The sequence below is a fragment of the Pteronotus mesoamericanus genome, unplaced genomic scaffold (genome assembly GCF_021234165.1).
Source record: "Pteronotus mesoamericanus isolate MK-2021 breed Mesoamerican mustached bat unplaced genomic scaffold, CSHL_Meso_final scaffold_85, whole genome shotgun sequence".
NCBI lineage: Eukaryota > Metazoa > Chordata > Mammalia > Chiroptera > Mormoopidae > Pteronotus > Pteronotus mesoamericanus.
In genome coordinates, this window is record NW_026555329.1 from 51,127,501 (window position 1) to 51,152,500 (window position 25,000).

The 25,000-nt window shown below is 31.6% G+C and overlaps 1 protein-coding gene across 1 annotated transcript in view; it reads left to right on the forward strand.

Annotated features, from left to right (window-relative positions):
• Window positions 1-25,000, forward strand: part of FOXP2 (forkhead box P2) — a 497,120-nt gene that overhangs the window by 401,410 nt on the left and 70,710 nt on the right. Inside the window, exons 5-11 of the mRNA XM_054564264.1 lie at window positions 3,739-3,876; window positions 4,889-5,062; window positions 6,554-6,734; window positions 14,898-15,111; window positions 16,719-16,823; window positions 23,200-23,287; window positions 24,874-24,957. Of these exons, the coding sequence (XP_054420239.1) occupies window positions 3,739-3,876; window positions 4,889-5,062; window positions 6,554-6,734; window positions 14,898-15,111; window positions 16,719-16,823; window positions 23,200-23,287; window positions 24,874-24,957 (984 nt within the window). The remainder of the gene's footprint in view (window positions 1-3,738; window positions 3,877-4,888; window positions 5,063-6,553; window positions 6,735-14,897; window positions 15,112-16,718; window positions 16,824-23,199; window positions 23,288-24,873; window positions 24,958-25,000) is intronic.

The following is a 25,000-nucleotide window of genomic DNA, read 5'->3' on the forward strand; positions in this document are numbered from 1 at the left end:
TTTATGCTATATTTCTTAAAATCTAAAGTCATCTCCTATCTATTCTAATATAAAATCTAAATGCTTTTTGCTTTTACTGTTTTGACTCATTTCAAATTTCTGAATGTTTTCTCTCTTGTTTCAGAATATATAACCCTATCTTTATATTCACATACCCAGTACTTCTTGGTGCACAGAGCAACACATCTGGCTAATGCTTAATTCATCTGATGAGAAAATAAATAGGATAGATAAAACTCTTATTTGATGTATGACTATAGAGACTTTTAGATTTTTCAGTATAATAAATACCAAGAGAGAAAAAAGTTCTCTACCAATTAAAGTTGGCTGTTTTTCCTTCTTTGCTCTTGAAGATTTTTAGACTTGTATAGTTTTCACTAGGACACCCATTTAAGAAAATTATTCCTTCTGATTCCATTTGGTAGCTGCATAACATATCATGTTTTCTTAGACCCAGCCAAACTTTTATTTGACTCCTCACCAGAAAATATCTGAAGTAAGTTTTCCCTCCCTTCTTCTATCACAATCTAAATTGTGGCTCCTCACGAGAACATTTGCATGAGCAAAATCATATATCTAGTGGAAAATATTTCCTTAAGCTCATACCTAACTTGTTAAGATATATAAATTTTAGAAAGTTATCCACAGACCTTCACATATGATGCTGATTTTGCATTTTAAATATCGGTCAAAAGCATAATCTCAAAAAAAAAGTATGTATTCAGTTAATCTTTATCTTTTTCAGTAAATTCCTAGAGCAGCTTATAATAGCAAAGAAATGCAATGGGAAAGTAACAAAGGTGATAAAGGAAGAATAAAGGAAATGTGTCACTTAAAATCAATCACTTAAAAATGGAAAAGTTTTGAATTTTGAAAATTATTAATTTCTAAACAAGTTGAGTAGTTTACATCTTACATAAAAAGAGCTAATTTTCTATTTATTAAAATAATTTTGATAGTTTGACTTTGGGTGGTGGGCACACACAAAAAATAAATAGTAAAATAAAATAAAATAATTTAAATTTTTATTTAGCCTCAAGTATTTAATTTTGGATGAACTTATGTATGTGGATTTCAAGGTGCTATTATTAGCTTATTTGTAATGTTAGATATCCCTAAGAGGTGCAATTGTGCTTTCCTACATATATTAACTATTTTTAATTTGTGTTTTTGTACATATTTTACTGTAGAAGGATGTTCAATTAGTTGTGTTTTACTTGGCTTATCTTTCTACATATCTTATGTCTATGCATTGTCAGTTTTAGATGACAGTTTGATAGAGGGTAGACCCGAATCTGCTTAAAATTTGTAGAAGATCACATGTGATTCATATGATTTTGGAGATGACAGTGATGTGGTTATTTTTATGCCATAAACTTTTCATTGCAAGAGTAATACAAACCATTTAAGATTCAAAAATAATTATCCAGCCATAATGAAAAAGAAAATGAACTCTAAAGAATGCAAAGGTAAAAAACTTGCTTAAATTTGCTTTTATACCAAATCACTCACAACAGCAACAAGCTATAAGGTAATATAATCTATATAAGCTGAAATCAGACTGTAAACCTAAAGTGCATGTCTTTATTCATAAACCTTTTCTTATAAAGTGCATTTGTTATCAGTCATACATAAGTATTTTTACTTGTAGGTATAATTAAGTGAAAACACTCAGTATGCTAAAAAGTGATAAGAGGCTGTTAGGTAAGATAATTGTGGCAAGTTTATTATCACATAATATGTTTTATAGGAGGTAAGTATCTACATGTATATATGTATATAACTATAAGTAAATATATCTATGTCTATATAGCTATCTACATAAATATATCTATACAGCTATCTATACATATATGTAATATATATACCTATTATCTATCATCTCTCTCTCTCTATCTATCATCTATCTATCTATCATTTACCTACCTACCTATTTACTTACCTAGATTGGCAGCCTTTTTAAAGTTTAGCATGTCTGTCTTTCTCTGTCCTTTGATTTCGTGTTGATTCTTTGCTATTTAGAGGCAGTATAAGGTAAATGATTATAAAAAGACAAGACATTTTTGTAGATAGGTATCTTTTTTCCAAACTGCTTATTTTGACTATTCTATTTGTTTCTCAAAGAACAAACTATTACGTAAACTAACCACTAATCGTTTAAACAACTAAACAGTGGGCAACCAATTGGATAAATTTATTTTACAATATGTAGTTCAGAATGTCTTTTATTATGATAAATTCAAATACAGTAACCTATAAATATGTCAGTATGTTCTTTAAAAATCCAGAAATACTTTTGAATATCACTTTTGAATTCCTTTCTGTTATAATGTAATTCTTTTCTTTCCACAAAATTAGATCTACTTAATTCATATTTCCAGACATTAACATGGGATGGAAAGGGCATAGCTCTTTCTTAGTATTAAATATGATGATTTGTTTTCTTGTGAGAGGGATTAATCCACTCTGAATTTCTTTTCTTTGTTTCTTCTAATGTCTTTTTATTATTATTATTGGTTTCTCCAGTCTTTATAACATAAAGTGCCAGACTTGAAAAAATTTAATTGCATTAAAAAGGATTATTAAAAAAAATTGTGAGCCATGTCTGTTAATCTTGCTGATTTCAAAGACACACATTGTCCCAAAATGTGTTCCAAAGCATTATTTATATAAATACTTGCTTTTATTTATAGTAAAAGTGTCTTTTTTAGGAAAGAAAGTGATTGCTTGTCAATGGTTGCAAACTTGTGAAGTTGACAAGTTTGATTACATGTTGGTTAATTCTATAGACAATGCCTCCAAGCAATGCGACTGCCTTGCAGCTTCTCAAAGTACCAGAGGCTTTTATGCAAGGTTTTCCTGTTTATCTCTCTTGCTATCCTTTTCTTAACTCTTCACATCTTTTTTTCTTTCTCCAGGGCTTTCTAGCTTTTTTCGCAGTCTGTATTTTTCTTGCTTCCCTTTTCTCCTGATTCTTTAGCTCCCTCCTTATTTTCTTTTATTTTTTAACCCTTAATTCTCGGACTCTTGAAGAGAAATAGTAGAAAGAAAACTTTAAGCAAAATAATTTTTTCAGTTTAATCAATAATCTTTGATTAATCTTTAAATTTCTGGACTTCCTGGTATAAATTTAGTTAGCTTGAAATAAAATGTTTAAAGATATGGTTCTTTCTCTGAGAATTCTATGTAGTAATATGTACTACTATATGTATTTTCTAGTGTTATTATGTGTTTCAAATATATAAAATTTTGGAGATGGTGATTTTGTCTTATAAGTAAGCACATTCTACACACATTGTTTTCATTAGCTTTGATAGCATATTTATAGACATATTACTTTCTAGTATTTAAACTTTATTATTTATTTTAATCATAACTGTAAACCATTGCAAATGGTTTTTCATTTATAGCACTGTGACATTGATAAGATTATTGATTATTAAGTGTTCAGAACACTGATTTGTAATTTTTTTTTTATTTTTAACCATTCTAGTAAAAGCTCAACTGTCTCAGAATAATACATTAGGTATGGAACATAAAGATAGAATCTGATAAAATCTGATGCGTAAAGAAAACTAGTGTCCAAAAACTGTGGTACTTTAATGTTATTAAACAGACAGTATAACAAATATTACATAAAATTATTGGTCATCCTTGCCATCAGAGATGGATTACAGCTGTGAAATATGTTAAAAGACATTGGTTGTGACCACATTTTCTCTTTCTCTCTCTGTCAAGGTACCTGTGTCAGTGGCCATGATGACTCCCCAGGTGATAACCCCTCAGCAAATGCAGCAGATCCTTCAGCAGCAAGTCCTGTCTCCTCAACAGCTCCAAGCCCTTCTTCAGCAGCAGCAAGCAGTCATGCTGCAGCAGGTAATGTGGGTTACCTGCTTCAGTGGTCTAGCATGGCACAGAGGGATGCTCCCATGTTCACATCATCATGGGCATATTTGACAATTTATTCTCCATTTCAAGGGACAACTTATTGGCATGCTAGAACATAAATGTAGTGTTTTAATTGGAATGTGGGATAAATCAGTATTTAAATACCCAAATGCTTGATACATTTGCTTTGCAGACTCACCAATAAAAGTGCAAAGAGACCTATAGATAGTAGTCACTTTTAAAACCCCTAATACTTTAGCACTCTTTTTAGTTCATGTAATTCTGAAATTTGAACTTGCCCTTTTCTTACAATAAGGAAACTAGCATCCCAAAATTTTTCTCCCCAAAAAATACAAGAGGGTTTTGTGTTTTGGAAGAGAAGAGTCTACTCACAAGAACAAAAGTTAAACAACTAAGCCACCAGCGCATAAAATTTAGTTTTTTAAAAAATAAAGTGGATTTTATGTTATAAACTTATCATAAAGAAAAGTATGTGCTTTACCTGAATTTGTATATATTTAATTAATTTGTTGCCTTCTATGATGATGACCACAAACCAGTTGCTTATATTTTAGTCTGACATACTTTTGCCACCTGATGTATTTAAATTATTTTTCCAATAAAAAATGAACAACCTGGCTCCCTGTATCTATGTATTTAGTTCTTATAAGTGGTAGAGTATAACCTAGTTTTATATGTTATTGGAACTTCAGATGTTATAATTTAGGATATTCATTTGTTTCTGACCCTTTAAAAGACAGATTTTTTTATACCTCTTGTTTAGGATTTTTAAAAAATTCTGGATTGGAAAATTTCAGATCTGTTTTAGGAAAAAAATCTATACAAATCTGTCTCCTTGTATCCAACGCATATTTTTTTGTTTTTCTTGAGAGGCAGTCTAACTCGATACTTTACCATATCCCAGTCTAGAAGAGTTTAGGAGATTTGTAATACATGAAACTTTTGCCTTTATTTATTAAAGTCAAAATGGTTTATTCAGCAACAACTACAAGAGTTTTACAAGAAACAGCAAGAGCAGTTACATCTTCAGCTTTTGCAGCAGCAGCAGCAACAGCAGCAGCAGCAGCAGCAGCAACAGCAGCAGCAGCAGCAACAGCAGCAGCAGCAGCAGCAGCAGCAGCAACAACAACATCCTGGAAAACCAGCAAAAGAGGTAGGGTCTGGCCTGTTCACTGGCATACAAGAGTGTGAATTTGGAAAGGGCCATGAGGCCAGGGTGGTCTCAGATCTTTCTATCACAAGACTTTTGCTAGCAAAGAAGCACTTATCATACTTTTTTTTTTTTTAGTTGAGCTTAATAACAGGGACAGTCCTGCTGTCCTTTTTTGTAGCTAGGAACTTAAGAGTTCCAATCCAATGCTGCGGTCATCCAATGTTCTCAAGTGAATCAGCATACAAAGAGCAAGCTGTGTGGTGGACAAAGTACTGATTATCTTGTATTTGCCAAGAACTCTAAGTTGGTGAGGGAACCTTATTTTTCTCCATACTGCAGCTCAGAGAGCATGCATGCAAATTTGGCCTATTGTTGGAGGTTGTGGGTCCAAGGGAGAAACTGGTTGAGCACAGATTTCAAAGTCACAGGTTCCTGATTAATGAACTGCTACTGTAGGTTTGGAGTGGCGAGTAGAAAGTTACAGTTTGATGTGCTCATAAATCAAACTGACAAGCTGGCTTCTCAGGCCTAGCTTGCACTTGTCAGCAAACTGCATCAAATATAAACATAATACAAACAAAACATGTTGAAGTAGTTAAATTGATCAGCAGGTATCAGAGCCGTTGTCTTCAAGCTGCCATTATGCAAACGTCCAGGAAACAGTTTTGACCTCCTGAGGCTTTGATTCTGTTTGGATTTGTGAATAGAATTTCAGACAGCCATCAACTACAGAATAGAAATTGCTCCCTTATTTCTCTGGAGGCTTTGGGCAGTCCACATGACTTGCTCCATTATGCAGTCTGTTTTCCAGTGAGCGCATCAGAACTTTCTTTTCCTCAAACTAAAAATGAAAGGTCTTTCAGAGCAGCGTCTCTTTCCCTGAAGTTTGACTTCCTTCTCCTAAGTCCAAAGAACTAGAGTTTGTATTGTAATAATTCACAAAATTTGAAGTTATACTTTTCTTTATAATAAGGAGACTTTGTTTTGCTTTGAACATAACAGTCTTTAATATATTCCAACAAGAGAAGAGAGGGAAGGAGAGAGAGCTAACAGGCCTTTCCTATGAAAGTTACATCCCAGTTTACTAATAAATCACTAGAGACCACAGTCATGGACTGCTGTAGAGTGAACTTACTCAGCTGGGAAAAAAAATAGTGTTGTTGAAGTTGACTTTTTCTATAAACTGTTATCTTTTTAGTCTATATAAATTTATTATCATCTGCAATATACCAGTTTTTTTAAAAACTCCTGAATCTTTGTTAAATACTTTCTCTAGACCTTTTCTCATACTTGTAATGCAAGTTTTTATGTTCTGTTATGCTGTGTGATATTTGAAAGAAAGGCAAGTGAAAATCTAGAACTTGCATACAGCCGGCACTTGACAACCCACCTGGTGAGGAGAAGAGTGTAAATTTCTTTGTGTGAGAGCTGTTTGTGCAGACCATGTTCTCTGCTGTTGACTGGTGGGTTCTGTGACAGCAGCAGCAGCAGCAACAGCAGCAGCAGCAGCAGCAGCAGCAGCAGTTGGCAGCGCAGCAGCTTGTCTTTCAGCAGCAGCTTCTCCAGATGCAACAACTCCAGCAGCAACAACATCTGCTAAGCCTTCAGCGTCAGGGACTCATCTCCATTCCACCTGGCCAGGCAGCACTCCCTGTCCAGTCGCTGCCTCAAGGTACATACAAAATATGGTACATACTTCATTTCTAATGTTGCACTTTCTACCATTTCATTGCCTGTCTGCCTTATACCTGAAGAATTATGTTTTTATGACCTTCAAGTTTATTATTAGAGCACGATTAACATGGTTGCATGACACATTTTTTAAGATTCATAAATTTTACTATACCCTGCTTTCAAGTGTTTTGTTAAATGTGTATTTATTAGTCATATGGCAGTAACTAATTTATAAGGGAAATGCAATTCAAATACTATGAAATATACACTGAATATCTACAGAGAACTGTAGCCTTACCACTAATGCAGTAGCAACACTCCATGCAACATAAATGAGCTGAGTTTTGTGGGCAACCAATCAGAAGAAGATAGGAATTCCTAGTCTTTACATTGAAACCTCCACATATAAAAAAGAAGTTTTATGTATTTCTACAGAACACATTCCTATTTATGCTGTGTGAGATCCCATCATGCATCAACTGACCAGATTGATCCTATTTTTTTCTAAAATAGTATTACCTATTCATACATTGTAAATTGTAGATTTAAAAAGCTATGAACTGTGTTTTTATTTGTTTTTCTGAAAATAAAACTTTGGATGTACTTTGATAATAAACTTTAATTTGGATTTGCATTTTGATAGAACAAACTAAACCAAATGAACTTTATTTTGAATCTGTTATGTTTTTTACCCAGGGATCACATTGCAGTAGTATTTGCTGTGCATTTTTCTGACACAGAGATACACTGTAGAAAAGCAAGAAAAATTAAATATACAAAAATTAAAATTAAGCAGATGAAATAGTCTTTAAAATGCACATAACCATTGTTTCACCACACAAATGTGTTACAGTAAATGTTTTTTCTCTTTATTTATTAAATTACCCTCTTGTTGGCTTACTTTTCCTAAAATTCACTCTTTCACTTGATTTCTGATCCTCTGATTCACCTGGTCCACTAATTCCCTCCTAGGAAATCAAGAAAGTTTAAATAATGAAAGAAAAACAAGGCACTAAACCCACTTTTCTGTGTTACTCCACAGAGAATTGGAATAAATCATGGTGTCACTAGCAATGAATATTTTGTTCACAAATTATCATGCTTAAGAAAAATACAATTTGAAGATGAATAAAAAATAAGTTTTTAAAAAGAAACATAAATTAATTCAGTGTAAACATCGATGTCTTTGGTAGAAACTATGCTAAAATAGAAGCAAAAATCTCATTGATTTTTTTTCAGTAAAATTTAAATAAAATCTGTATTTAGGATCTCATTATATCAGAATCCCTTCAATAGAGAAACATGATCTACCATTTTGTTTGGCTAAAACCAAACAAGTATTTCAAAAAAGTTAAAAATAGATGTTCATAGAAACAAAGTGTTTAACTTATTTGAACTATATTTGTTAAACTATATTCTTCCAATACAAGCACAGAAAATATCTCTCTGAACAAGGAAATTTATTATGTGTAACCATTATAATAGTTTTCAAACATAAGTTTTTATCTCTGAGCTTTATTTTGTAGCTGAGAGAGAAAGCACACAGGATGGAGAACTTTAGGAAAGTGAAGTAAAGGAAAGGGAAGTAAATCTGAAAATGTATCTGGGTTTGTGCAGAAAATATATATTTTAAACAAAAAAGATGAAAGTCATTACTGTGTTTTTCACTGTTTAGATTAATAAGTGTACAAAATTTCATTGTGGAGCCCCAAAGCCAAACATAGTCAGGCTGTCAGATAAACCAGCTACAATAAAAACCCATGACTTCATGGTGCTGGAATCTCCAAATTAGAATATGAGAAAGTAAAGAAGTATTTGTTAGATAATGTAAGCCCTGCCTTAGTTATTGGTTATTTCAGATAAAAAATATTTTAAATATTTTTATTTATAGTTTCCCAGTGCAGTTTGTACCAGTTCTGTCGAATGATTAGCCATGAATAAGAGACATATGAAAAGTGGGTAGGGTTAATATACAATGATAATATTCTCTTTGTGTTCTTAAAAATATGACATATTTGACCTGACTGGTGTGGCTCAGTGGACTGAGGTCTGGCCTGCGTACCAAAAGGTTGCTGGTTCGATTTCCAGTCAAGGCACATGCCTGGCTTGTGGGCCAGGTCCCTGGTGGGGAAGGGCGTGTGAGAGGCAATCACAGATTGATGTTTCTTTCCCTCTCTTTCTCCCTCCTTTCCCCTCTGTCTAAAAATAAATAAATAAAATCTTTAAAAATGACATATTTGAAGTATTTATCCCATGATTTAACACAACTTCCTTGGGCTGCTTTTAAAATTAAAACTTTTTTCAACTATATAAAGAATATGTATATAAGAATCAGATAATTTTGGTAAGGGTAAGAGATATACCCATATTTTTCTCTGTTGTAAAATGATAAATGCATTTTACCATTTTAAAGTGAATTATTTAAAATATGAAACATTTAACATCATCATGAATAATACTATAATATTGGATTTTAATGTAAAACAGGCAATTAGATTATGTCTATGCATATAGAGTGACTGTAGATATATAGAAATCAAATAAAAAAGAATGAATTTGGAAAACAATCTCAAATAAAATATGGAATGTAAAGCTATTTACTACATATATAGTATGGTTTATATATCAACTAGTAATTACTTAGAGACACATTTTCATAACCAGTACCATTGTCTACCGGTTAGAACATAGGAAAATACTGTGCATGTACTTTAAACTTTGATATGGTTTTCACATAAGACAGAAGTCAGTTGTATCACAAAACACAATATATTTGCATGTTTACTATGATTATAGGGATTAAAATATATGTGGCATAAATTCCATTTTATTCCAAGTTTTTACACATTTTTGTTTGAACTTTAAAAAGTTACATATTTTGCCATGTATAATGAGTACCCACATTGTAGTACTGATTCCCATGAATAATAAGAATTATTTAGGGGGGCAAAAATGTGCACATTATACATGACAAAATACAATACTTAAAATATAGCATTTTTATTACCAATCTGAAACACCAAACAGGAAATGCTAGCTATCAAACAAGCACTATTTTGAACTAACATTTTGTAGAACTAGAACAGTTTGGAATCTGAGAATTATTGAATAAAAAAAATATAAAACCTTTTAATGTCCTTTATGCTGAGTGCTAAAGTTTGCCTTTGGCTGAAGTTTGAAATAGCCAAAATCAGTTATTTGGCTTTGATTTCATTCTCTGCTTATGATAATCTAGATAGCCAAATACCTATTTCAGCATTACTTCTGGCATCTTTGATTTTTTTATTAATCTATGTGTTTGCATAGACTGACATCGTCTAACCAGGGTAACAACACAGTAATATGAAAACTACATGTCATGCAGAATTATTGTTACCATCTTAGTATTTCCTTTCAAATGCTAAATCTTCTATTTGTAACTTAAAGGGGTAATTTTAGGGGGGGGGTGGGCAATTTATATGATGAAACTCCATCAGGGAACACAAGTATAAATATACATTTATTATTGCAGGTATAAAATTTAGCAAAATTACCTGTGAATGCTGTTAATTTTGTGTATAAAAACTAACTTATAAATAATTAAATACATTGGGTGATATTAAAAGTGTGTTGAGTTAATTTTGGAGAAAATGTATAAAAGATGGAAATTAATTATATCATAATTGTAATTGTTACAGAATTATTTAATGAGCTAGCCTGCATAATTTTGTTTAGGCCATTAGACTTGGAAAAAAACTTCTGTTTGTCCATTTTTTATGTATTGAAAGAAGACGAAAAAGTGGAATGTCACCTTTGCAACATTAAAATTCCCTGATGATGAAAACTGAGAAATTATTGTTTTTGTAATAAAATATCAAACTTTAAAAATGCAGCCTATAAAATTTTAACATTAAAATCATAGGAGGAATTTTTATATCAAATGTATTCCTGTATCCCAGAAGTTCCTTTTTATGGTGGCAATATTTCCTTTGGTCTCAGTTTTAGCAAAATAGCGATTTTACCCCTTGTAATTCAGCATTTGAAAAAAATGTATATTTGGTACACCCTTCATTAAACATGTATTTGAAAGATGGGTATTGTATTTACAGGTTATTCTAAACCCTTAGTTGAATAATATGTTAGGTTTGGCACATTATATATGAACATAGAGATCTCTGAAGGATAACCCAGAGACTGGAATAATGGTTGTCTCTGGAGAGAACCTAGGACCTAGAGGTCAGGGCTTGTAGGGCAAGTTAATTTTGCAATGTATACCTTTCTCTGTGATTTAATTATTTTGGTCATGTATATATACCAGTTTTTAAGCTGTAAAATTTGATATGAAAAGTAAAAATGCCATGGTAACATTTCAACAATCCAAATTACTAAAAAATATCAAATTGGTTTAATATATATATGGCTGATATAAATATTTCTACCTAAATTTGTTTTTATTATTCTAATTGTACATAACCTTAGCAGATAAATGGAGTATTAGTAAATAAGTGAATTAAAATTTTAAATTACGCTTAAATTTTTAGACATTGGAATCAAAGAGTAGGAATACTCATAAATAGTATGCCATAGGACTTCCTTTAAGAGCCACAGGACTTCCATGTGGAAACCAAGATGTCTCTGAGATCTGTGTGAACTTGTTAAAAATCAATGATATTAACAACTGATTATTTGGCACATATTCTAGGCACTTAGGATATACCAGTAATAAAAAGATCCTATTCTTATAAAGCTTAAATTTCAGTGGAGGGAGATTGATGATAATTAAATAAATAATGTAGTTTCAAATGCTTGAAAGAAAAGTAAAGTAGGGTGAAGTCACAGAGAATGATAGAAGGCAGGGTGAGGAGAGGCAGTGATTAACAGTGGCCAAAGACCTTTGAGAGGAGGTGATACTTGAACCATTAAGGGTGCCCAACCAGCTGCCCACAGGCTGCATGCAGCCCAGGATGGCTGTGAATGTGCCAATAGAAAATCATAAATTTACTTAAAACATTATGGGATATTTTTTGTGATTACATGTTGCAATGTATTTAATATGTGGCCCAAGGCTACTCTTCTTCCAGTGTGGCACAGGGGCGCTGAAAGTTTGGACATCCCTGAAAGTGAAGGGAGAGAGAAAGCCATGGAGCTATTTACAATGAGAGTGGCCCAGGCAATGGGAACAGTCAGAGCAATAGATGGAAAGGAAGCAAATGTTTGATGCATTTGAGGGTCAGCAGAAGGCTAGTATAACAAAATGAAATGTGGGGAGAGAAGGGGTGGAGAGAGAGAGAGAGAGAGAGAGAGAGAGAGAGAGAGAGAGAGAGAGAGAATGAGAGAATGAGGTCAGAGAATCAGGCAAGAGGACAATGATAAATGCCGGTTCTTCACAGGCCATAGTAAGGTGCTTGCGTGCTTGCTTGCTTGCTTGCTTGCTTGCTTGCTTGATTGATTGATTGATTGATTTTTCCATAAGTGTTCTGGAAAGGCATGAGACAATTTGCCTTGGGAAATGCTGCGGCCTAATTTACATTGAAAGAGATAAATTTTGGCTGCTATATGAAGAGTAAATTATATGAAGATAAGGTAAAAGCAGGAGGACAGTGAGTAGCAGTATTCCAAGCAAGAGCAGATGGTGAAACAGAGATAGCAGGTGAGATGGTGAAGTTTTGATGCAGAATTCATGTTGATACTATCACAAGAAAGGATTTGCTAATGGAGTTTGGCCTTTAGGACACGAAACATAATACAAGCAAGTATTTAAAAAGTTACAGTCAGAAAAGTTTCAGCATCCTAGGTTAAAGCTAGAATTAAAGTTACAATTAAGAATCTTTATATAGAAATTATTTCCTATGTATTAGAAATACTGTACTTTATTAAGCCATTTTTTTGTTACAAAAAGGAGTTTTTTTTAACAACTTTGGAAATCCTATATTTTCTTTAGTCTCAGGCCACATCTTAAAATTACAAGGAGGCAGAATCACTAAAATGATAATTTTCAATAAAACTACCTGTATAAGATGGTGATAGGTATATAATAATTTAAGGTTACCACTGTGATGAATAATTTGACTAGAAGTTATAGTTGGAGCAGTGAGAATTCTTCTGTTACTTTGGTCCACTTACTATTATGCCTAAATCACTGATTCTTCCACAGGGAAGTGGTGAGAGGGCTTACTCTCCTCACCACCATATTCTGTTATCTTTCCTCCCTCTCCCCTGCCTATTACATCCCATTTCATTCCCACACACCTCTTGACCAATCAGCAGCACTCTAACAACTAATATAGATGTATGTTGGGTTGCTGGAGAGGGATAGTAGTTTGACTAGCACTTCCATTGTTCTATTAGATATAGATAAACATAGTAAAAAACAACAAAGATTGTGGAGTCACAAGGTATTAAATTTAAATTTTGTCCCCAAATTATGGGGTAAGTGATTTAGGGTAAAATATTTCATCTTCATGAGCCTCAACATCTTTATCCTTAAAATGTAATGATTTCTAACTTTAGGTGAGGTTAATTGAGATTATGAACACAAAGCACCAGAATACAGTAGATGCTCAATATATGATAGCAATTGTAATTACAAATATATTTCCCTTGTTATATCTTTATCAGGAGTCTTCATATTTTTAATACAATATTTTAACGGCAAAGATATTCAAGTCAGACTGGATTTAAATCACAATTTTATTTGGGACCTTATATATATTTTTGAGCTTCACTCCCATTTGTTTCCTAATCCATAAATTGGTTAAAATGAAAGTATTATATTATTTCAAGTTTATATTATAACAAATAACACTTGATTATATAAATATATACCTTTATGAAATATTATGTAAATATTTTCAAGATGACACTGTCATAATGGAGGAAAACATTAACAATATACAGCATCTAGAACAAATAATGCCCCTAATTTATTACAAAATCACAAGCATGGAATTCTGTACCATAACAATATCACACTTTAGCACACCACATGACATTTTAGGTGAAATGTTCAAATGAAAACTCTAAATTATTACACCTATATTATTACCTTACCATTCACACTCAGGCAGGCATTACTTCTGCCAGACCCTGTATAATTCATTACATTTGAGATTATATCACACCATCCTGAAGATATAAAAAAGAAAAAAAAATAGGGTAAAAGGTAAAGGGGTTCAAATATATGGTGATTTTGGATGGTAAACACACAATGCAATATACACATGATATATCAAATGATTGTACACTTGAAACCTGTATAATTTTATTAATCGTTGTCATTCCAATAAATGTAATTTAAAAAGATTTAAAAAGTATCAACTCTGTTGGATTGTAATGAGATTTAAGTAGCATAAGGTGTACAGAGACTATTTGAAAGCACAGTACTTGGCACATGTAAGTGCTATTTTATAAGTCAAATGCTGTAAACAAAAGTCTTTTATTTCTTACTTGAAAATTATAGTTAAAAAATAAGGATGGTGCCTAGCTTTTCTATTTTCATTCTTCATAAATCAGGTTAATTTGCATAATATGAACCAGGGAGTTTTAAAAAATGACTAGGAGATTTATTCTATCAGTCTTAAAATAAAGAATAATTTTAGTTGTAATCTGCTTAATTGATCCATGTGGTTAGTAATTTTGTTTTATTCAGAACCTCAAAATGAAATCCAATTATTTCATTTTGATTTAAAATGAAATATCAAAATAACTGAATAGTTATCAAGTATAGTTTTAGTTTGAGTTGTGCTTACTATTTTTTCCTGACATTTTTGTTACCTTTCCTCACTTCATTTTTTCTTTTCATTTATTTTAATATGTCTTATTTACAAATGTATTTACTTCTTCATTGACAAAAACTGAATATTAGCTAGCAGTAAGTAAAACCTACTGTTAAAAGTTGAATAGTTTAATTTTCAAATAGAGTTTCTGGATTTTTTTTCTATTAATCCTTGATACTATTCTGAATACTATTTTTTCTCAGTGCTATTCCCAATTGGTAGTCTTTAGCAAATAAATGATTATTCAAGAGAAAAGCTGTGGTGCTGATGTTATGAAGTCACTTAGTATTGTATATTAATTATCCTGTAACATCATTTTTATTATTGGCATCAATCCAGTAATAACACTAATCTCATTATGTCAACTTTACCTTGATATATTACTGGGTATTTCTTTCATTTTATAGCTGGCTTAAGTCCTGCTGAGATTCAGCAGTTATGGAAAGAAGTGACTGGAGTTCACAGTATGGAAGACAATGGCATGAAACATGGAGGGCTAGACCTCACTACTAACAATTCCTCCTCGACTACCTCCTCCACCACTTCCAAAGCATCACCACCAATAACCCATCATTCCATAGTAAATGGACAGTCTTCAGTTCTAACTGCAAGGCGAGACAGGTAAACTTCATTAAATTTATTCTATATTTATTTATCACCAATTTTTACTTCCACCATTGATTAAAACTAAAAATTATGATTTTTACTTAACAGGGGAAAAATGTATAAAACAGCAAATAAAATGGAAACCTTTAGGTTATCTTATATATTATTTGTCATTACAGAAAGCAGTTTAAATACTAGCAGTTTGATAGATACAGTTGTAAATTGCCTGAAAAAAGCTATTTTTAATAAGTGCATGTGGAATTACTGTGTCAATATATTTTTATGACTAAGATGCTGTGATTAACCAAAATGCCATGAGAATGTTTTATCATTTTTTAACATAACCAGTTTCAAATAATTAAAGATGTATATATAACTCCCTTAATGTATATGCTTCACATGTGTGCTTAGAAATCAGAGAACAGGTATATAAATGTGTAAATATGATGGAATTTATAAATATATAAAAAATAAGTATGATTACTTTCTGAATAAATATGACTAAAATTAATAAATAAAATATTATTTTATTTCAGTTGCCAACATTAAGTACATTATGTTAGATTATTTTTAAAGCTACTGTTTTGTTTTAGTTGTATAAAGGCTGCCTTTGTAAGAGAAGCACCTGTGTACTTTTGTCTATTTATTCCATTTATTCAGGTATATGGATACCTAATCAAGTCCTTTAAAATAATTTAAATAAAATATTGCTCAACATGAAAAGTATCTTTGTAAAAAATGAAACATAAGTGTAGGATTTCTTAACAAACTGGCTGAGGTTTATATAATGCATAGCTCTAAAATTCAAATTTAAATGTAGTGGAATGATAGTGTTCTGTTATATAATAAGAATATCTGTGTAGATGCAATAAATATTCTCTCTCATAAACAAACATTTTTTCAAAGACACATTTAATAACAGCACAGTTTAAAATAGAATGCTATTATTTGACAATGTTTCTGGTTTTTGAGTATCATGAAAATTTTTTTCTTGTTAACTTGCATTAGTATAAAATGGTATGCCTCTGAATGCTTTCATACTTGTTTTAATTGAAATTAATTTGATGATTATATATTTTAGAAGTTGGCTGATTTCTCTAGGATCTCTCTGTCTAATACAGTATTCACTTCTCAAAAGTAAACATACAGTAAAGATTTTAAAATCAACTGTTACTAGTAGAATTATACATGGTCCACACTTAAATATTGAACAATTAAAATGTTCCTAATCCTTTCTTTAAAAAGAGTATTTCAAAAATCATTTTATTCTCTTAAAATACAGGTATTTTTCCTCTTGACCACATATGAATGTATATTTTTTTATTTAGAGGTAAATGTTATATTAAGGTCACATGGCAGGATTAGCATACGATATTATACAGTCTTCTTAGTTTTTCATCCTTTATTAACAGTCATCTTTGGCTCTATTTCTCCTCTAATTGGAACATCATCTAGCCTTGACAGTTGAACTATTCAGCAGAACGATTAAATTTTTCTGACTGCTCTGAGCTGAATTGACCTGTTTTGACCTGTTTGTCACTGGTTGTAACCTGACAGGCTCTAGCAGCCTGCAATGATTATGGCTTTTTGAGATGAATCTGATCTGTGCTCCTTTACTACAGCTCGTCACATGAGGAGACTGGAGCCTCTCACACTCTCTATGGCCATGGAGTTTGCAAGTGGCCAGGCTGTGAAAGCATTTGTGAAGATTTTGGACAGTTTTTAAAGTATGTTTTTAACTTTTTTTTTAAGGGGAGGGAGTGGAAGTGAGTTATATGGGAGTTTGGGGCACATTGTTTTAAATAAAAGAAAAATGAAGGAGGAAAGTAAAGGCACACTCTAAGTTTTCTGTGTATTTTGACAAGTGGATTAACAAAGTTAGACCAAGAAATTTAACTCTTCATCTTTACCTTTTCATGAGAATATTTATAAATCATTCAATAAAGGTTTTTGAATGAACAAAAACTATTAGCCTACTCTAATTGTATCATTAATAATTGGGAGATAGGTTTGCAGGGTTCACTTAAACTTCAATCTTTCAATAAAAATGTCAAATAAAATTAAAGGAGGATCATATTGTATATATATATGTGTATATATATATATATATATAAAAAGAGACAAATTTTAATATATGTATTAAACAGACAAATTTTACAGGTTTACTTTTCTAAATTCCGAACTCTATATTCCTTACTTTAAATAATGATATTTAAAAATATATATTTAACAAGAATAAAAAATGAAAGTTAATAGAAGCTAAAGATTTAAAATAACTGCTTCATCCACATTGACACTTATTACTCTGAGAATCATAAAGAAACATATATGGCTGTATGTTTATATGATAGACCATACTGCTTCTCTAGCTTAAAATCAAAACTTGGTATATCCTTAATTTCTTCATACAGTGAAAATTTATGTTTTAATTCTCAAGAGATTCTGTTTCAAATGAGAATATGCATTTTCCACGCACAATTCCACCATACAAAAGTTCTAAACAGAGAGCTACAGATAGGTTTATGGAGATGAGTTACTTCACAGGCTGAGACTCTTATGTTGTCATGGAGCAGCTAACAGGGTGAATGAACTGTTTCATGCTTCATCAACAATTAAGTTAATTAACTCATTTGAAATTGCACTGCTGTGTTGCCAGGATGTTGGCAGAAACATCAGAAAGATGCGTTTACAAATGATAGACCACAGAGTATAGAGCAAAAGCACCTTTACAACAAGGGACAAGTACTTGGCATCATAATAACATTATAGCTGAATTCCAGTAAGACTTTCACAAGGAGTTTTTAAAAAAATCTTTTTATGTTTTGATCAATTAAAAGAAAATTTGCTTCCTATGTTACTATGACTTTTTAAAATGTCCTGAAATGAAAATTTGTACTTCTGTTATAACAAAACAGTTGTAAGCTACCATTTTGTTGAGTATGAAACTGATTCTACTGTTCTTAAGCAAGAGAGCATTTAAAATGTTAGGTAACTTTTCTAAAGTTTTCCTTTCTAGGAGAAATAACAAACATATGACAAAGACAGAATATAGGGACATTAATTCTTGTAACAACTGAGTACTTCTTTTGGATAGATTAGTCCAAATCAATATTATTATTGATATTATTCCTTATCATTAAAATAATTTAGAAGACTAATGTTACTATTCATTCAATTTGGTAATTTAAACCATAGAATTAGCTCAGTCACTATACATTTTATTGCTTCAACTTATCCTTTCTAACAACATTCAAAATTAATTTTTTAAGAAAATAATACATCTTTTCTTCAGAATAATTTCCTTCATAGCACATGGAAAGGGGCATTTTTATTCATCTTAAGTACTTATATATATTTTTATTACTAACAAGAAGATGAATAGGAACCCTCATTTTATCTTCTTTGGTCTTTTTTATAATTATTCTAGTGTTTTTTTGAACTGGAAAATTACAAGTAAGAAAACATTTTTTTTCAATATCAACTTTTGTTCCAAAGACTGACCATTTTTCCAACACATTAAATTTATAGGGATGGCAGAACAAATGACAGATTTTAAGGCTTTTCTTTTAGTTCATTTTTAATGATATGTTTTAGGCTCCCTAACTCAAAGATCTGTGATAATGTCTGTTAATAAAGCTAATGTCAGTATACTGTACTAAAATAAAGTATTAATAAGACATATTCCCATACTGTTATTGTGTTTTCTGTAAAATGTATGTGACATTTGAAGAGAAATAAAATAACAATTTTATTAAATTAATTTCAGTTTATTTAGTGTCTGTGTGGAAAATGAAATGAAGAAGGCATCACGACTAATACAGATTTTCTTGGAAAGAAGATTTTGTTTTTCTTTTGTAATAATGGAGAGAATTGAGAGTCTTGGGGGAAAAAAAGTCAGACAAGTCAAGAAGCTGTGAAAGGTTTTTAGGTCTCAGTTTTCATGTTTATCCATTCTCTGGAAATTTTATAGCCAGTGTTCATTATAAATTTTTTTTTCAGAAAATACTGTGGCATTTTAATTTCTAAAATGCACTAGAAATAAACTGTGTAGCTTGAACTTATTCAGACAACTTATTCATTGGTTTGAAATAAAATAAACCATCAATTATTACTATTTAACATGTTTAAAAAACATGTGTTAACATGTGTTAAAAAAACAAGTGATAGTGGAAAATACATTAAGTCCCAAATTCTCTTTATCACATTACATTCCCAACTTGGTAGAATCTCTCTCTGTTTTGGCCCAGCACCAAATTAAAAGCTACCAGAAGACATTTGCTTGAATATAACATACATATCCTTAGTCATATCTGTACATATATAACTTTAATTTTCAATTGAAACATTATTTTCTGTTGAATGAAAGTAACTTGGTTAAGTTAGAAACTGTTATTTGGCTGTTATTTGTAACAGCCAAATGAAAGCAGAAAATAAAAGATGAAGAAGAAAGTTCAGGCTAAAAAGATGAAGAAGAAAGTTCAGGAAAAGGTGTTTAGGAAAAATTTTGAATTTTACTGTAAAGTAAGAGTTGACAAAAGCTAATCATTTTTCTGACCACTAATTGGAGATCTTACTAGATTGCTAATAGCATTTAATACTAGTTTTTCATTACTGTCTTATAAATGTCAATGTGTAATAACATTTGATAATACTTTAGTGTAGTTTGGCTGCAAAATTAATTATCACTCCACTGGACCTAAATCAGCTTGAATGTAGATGGATTGACTTTTTTTGAGCGTAAACCAAAAGGTTAACACTGTAACATTCCAGTTAGCAGACAAATGTTTCTAAACCTGCATGCACAGATGCCAGCAGACAAAATATGATCTGAAATAGAAGGGATACTCACTTCAAAGAAGGGCAGAATGGATAGTGTCCATTAAAATATCAATCTGTTAAAGAGTAATTAGTTGATGATAAATGAATTAGGTTTATTTACAAAGACTACATTTGTAAGGTGTAACACTATATGAAGAGCAACAGAAAAGGTAGCAAAAATAGTTAATTTAATGGGAAATTTGTTATCTTTTCTTCTGGTAGCTGACTAAAAATTATGCTTTTGCTTAGTGTGTATTGTCGATTTCTTTGTCTTTGACTAGGAAGCATGGATACAAAATTATGACCTCAAGAAGGCATTCTTTGAACTTGTCAGAATGTTGTTTCTTTTGGTGACAGTGCCTCATCTCTGAAAACTAAGGCATCTCACATAATCAGCTAAATGAATAGTGACAGCTAACATTTTGTATTTAAACTCCTGTCAGTGTTTAAACATAAAAAGCTTGATGCAAAATAAATGAAACACTAGTGATTTGCAAGTGAAACATTTTGTTAAAAAGTCTGATATAGTTGGATTTAAATCTGATGCCTTTTTAGCTTATAAAATAATATAACTTTAAATGAAATTGAAAAAATCTGGAGTTGAAAATTGAATTACTAATCTGGGGTGTTTATAATTGAAGCTTCCACATGTATTCATAACCTTAAAAGATTTGTTAAAAAGAATTGTGCATTAACTAAATTGGAAAGATCATTTCCTAGTTTTCATCTTTCTGAAATGCTTGCTTAATTGTTTTTAGAAAAAAAATTGACTGCTTATTTACATTTTTTCTAGTCCACACTACCTACCTAGTACACAGATTCAATGCAGTTTTGAAAGAACGTCAGTAGACCACATCATTTATTCCATTTTGAAAACAAAAATCAATATACCTATAAAGTGACCCATAAATTAGAGCTGGCTCACACAATGTTTGTTCAGTGCTGCCTTTCTGAATGCACCCTTTGCATTTTTTCTTCACCTCTGTGTTTGAACTGCAGTCTCGGTAAGAAGCTCATTAGGAGACATTAGGGACTGGAGCAAACCAGAATTCCAGAGCTTGCTTTGCTCTTATTAATGCATAGTAGAGTAGAATGCATTTAAATATTTCATAGACATTCAGTAATTTGTGTGTAATTGTCTTGTTAGCAGACCAGTAGAAGTAGAACAGGCTTGTGAAATGGTGTTAGTGATTGCATGGGTAATTTACAGACCTTTGCCATCAGAAAGAGTATTATTGTTGGATAGTATGAAGCTGTGAAATAGAACTACCAATAAGTAAAAAACAAAACTTAATAAAGGTTTTGTAACAAGCATCTTCTGGGATAACAGTCCTACTTGGTCATTTTGAAGGAGCTATAATTTATGACATAGGCAATATATCAAATGAATAAGATAGTATTATGGAGCATTCATATGAAAAGGGTATTTGCAACATTAGTTTCAACTTCCTTCAAGGGACATGATTAAATGATTAATGAAATGTCCCTTTGCATATGCATTTTGAAACAGCAATTAGGCACTGACTGAGGAAATCCACAAATCCTCTCATTTTTCAGTATTATCTCATTTTGATTTATAAATCATACAGAATTTTTGAATAGCAATATGTAGTACCTGAGATAGTTATAAAAACAAGAAAGAGAATAATTTGAACACAAAACAGTTATAAATACATAAATTCATAATTTAATATTAATATTCAGCCTATTTAGTCTTATTGCATTGTATTTATATCCAACATTATTTCAGGACTTTGATTGGCATAATTAAGTAAGGAGAATGAATAGGCACCATTGTTTTACATATCATCAGTAAACAATAGCAACGAAAGGAGAAGGGAGATGTGGCAGAGGTATGTATGTGTTTTTCAAGTTCTCAGTAATCCACTGGAGGCTGTTCTATAAATGATCATTGAAGGGCTGCAAGCTAGCCTATAATTACAGGAAAGAAAGTGGCAGCTCTGGCATTTCATAACTATGTGTCCTCGAAAAGTGCTTTGTGAGTTTGTCACCAATGATAATTTAGATAGAGGCTCATTACTGAACATCACAACACTTTAAAAACCTTTCGCCTTCATACAGGAGAATAAAGGACTATTTTAATGGCAAGGTTCTTTTGTGTCCCACTGAAAAATTCAATCAAGACAAAACCTCATTGACTATTATTGTAGTCTACAGTCTCTCTTCTAATAAAAGCTGTATAGATAAATTAAATAGGTTTCTAAGACCCAAGTATAGAATGCAAACATTTTGTACTTTTTTAGTTCTTTAAGTATAGGATAATTATCACTAAGAAGTACACAAGTGTAAAAAACCTTTTTAAAAGTGATTTTATGCAAAACTAAACACTATACTGCATATATCTTTTCTTGCAAAGCTGTATATTCTACTTATCTTGTTTCATTACATACTAGTCTTTGTGTAAAGCTAAAGCATTTTAAAAAAATATTCATCATTTAGACTGATTGTGAAATAAACATATGTGTGTTTTTCCTGACAGTTCATAGTGAAAAAAAGAAACTTTAAGAAAATATAACAATATTAAACCTTAAGAATATAATTACCATTGTAGTATACTGCTAGAAAACTATCTCATTCCCCATTAAAATTTTGGTGAAAAAACCTGTAAAACAACTTTTAAATGTTTGTTTAATTAGAAATGAGTTGCACTTTACATCATAAGCTAAGCTCTGGTTTAGCATTTTATGCCTCCTTTCCAGAAAGAATAAGTGAAAATTAAGTTTTCATTACAATTAGATTCATAACAGAACTGAGCAGAGTTTAGCTTTGGGGAGACAGGTAGGGTGGAAGTGCCTCTCCTGCTGTCTAACCACACACCTCAAACTTGACCTGACACACCTCACTATTTTAGACCACAATTTCACTTCAACTAAGAATGACAACTGTGCCAAGATATATAGATACTTGTTGTTATGAATAGTGAGGAAATATTAAAGTGAACTGATTTATTTTTTCAAGGTAAGGAGCAGAACAGAATAAAGATTTTTATTTGCTGAATCTAAATAAGCCTACTTATTTATAAATCAATCCTTTCTCAGAAACACCATCTCAATTCTTCTTCATGTGTTACATTTATGTCTAAATATTTTTCTTCTTCATTATTAATTTCAAGAAATATTTTCTTTCTGTATAGTTTCAAGGTGTTTGTTCCTTTTTCCCACTGTGGAGGATAATAGGACTTCAGTGTAGTGTTTTTGAAATGGAGCATATATCACTGAGATACACATTGCTTAACATTCTGTTTTGCATCTTATGTTTGCTTAGGCACCTTAACAATGAACATGCGTTGGATGACCGAAGCACTGCCCAATGTCGAGTGCAAATGCAAGTGGTGCAACAGTTAGAAATACAGGTTTGGAAATGCTAACTTAATGAACTTCTTTCTTATAATAATGTTGGATTAAATTGGGTAGATTCTGAGTCTTTTTAACACAACGTCTAATAGAAATATATGGAATTTTAGATTGTATAATGATGGCAATGATTGGTAACTCAGGATGAATTGATATAATTTAATGTGCTGATTATCACTTAGACTTATATAACCTTTAGACTACATCATCTACATTTGGATATCCCAAAAGAGTCAAATCTAAATTTTCCCTAATATTGGTTATATCACCCCCCCACATTGGACATGATTTTATTGTGGAGACGTTATTTTATATGAGCTAATCATGATTTTTTTTATTAGATTGTATAGTGTAAAAAAAAATCTTGAAAGCATTATTCCTGTAGTATATTTCTCTGAGATAAACCTTTTCCTTTTCTACCTTTGGTATAAAGAACTTGCAAAAAAATTTGACTTTTCTGGAGTAATACTGACAAATCATTTATAATATTCCATGTGCTAATATATGTGTGGTATCATATGCTGCTAATTTGTTAAAAAATATAGTTAATATTAAAACAAAATTTGGCCCAAAATAAATAGAACTCATAAACCTGATCAGAAAACAATTATATCACCATATCATTATTATGCTTTTACTAACCCTTTAAGACTTCCTCTAGTGTTAAAGATTTTTTTTTTCAGTCAAACCAATACTAAGTTTTATTTACTTAAGCATACAATTTATTTTTCTTAACACTCGACTATATTTTGAATAATTTCAAATGCATCATATCATTGCTTTTTCCCAGAGAGCTTTTAAAAATATTTTACTTTGACTTGTAAAATAACCAAGGACACATAAAAAGCATAATTACTGATGCAACTTTAAAAAACCTCTTTATAAACCTGTTTACCATTTATAAAAGGTGAAGTGAAACATAAGAGTTCAGCTGATGATGACACAGTCTGCAGGGTGACCAATTATGCCTTTTTTTTTCCTGCTATGTCTGAGTGATGGAAAAGTAAGGTCCGTCACTTGTAATGAGACCCAGTGCAAGTATAGATGCCGACTCCGTGGCAGAGTTCAACGTTTCACACTGCCTGGTCTCTGTCACTCTATTGAATTAGATTGATGATGGCAGATTGGAGGGGGCACTAACTGGACCTCAGTGGGAATGCATGAAGTGTGTAGACAATCCCGGCAGGCACTTCTCTTTGAGAACCCTTCACCCCTTCACAGCTGTTGGCACTAGTCCATTGCTAACAGTGTCCACAGGACTTTAGAGAAACACCATAGGCCTTCTAATTTATGGTTTCAGTAACTTGTTACTGTCAAGGCAACTGTGACCTCAATTCTCTTATTGACAAAAAGATGAAGTGTTATTTGTTTTCTCTGACCTTTTAACATAAGGAAAGCTATAAAAGTTTCCCCTACCCTTCATAGTTAAAGTTGCATTTCCTCCCAGATAAGTTGTGACTGGTAAAGACTTTTATATGCAGGAATCATTACTCTGAGACAAGCTCAATGATAAGATGTATCACTGCAATAAAATAGCCGTATCAGTCATTTCTAAAATGCTTCTGATCTGACTCTTTCTTAACAGCTTTCTAAAGAACGAGAACGTCTTCAAGCAATGATGACCCACTTGCACATGCGACCCTCAGAGCCCAAACCATCTCCCAAACCTGTAAGTGCATATTGCTTTATAAACAGTAAATAGCTTTACTGAT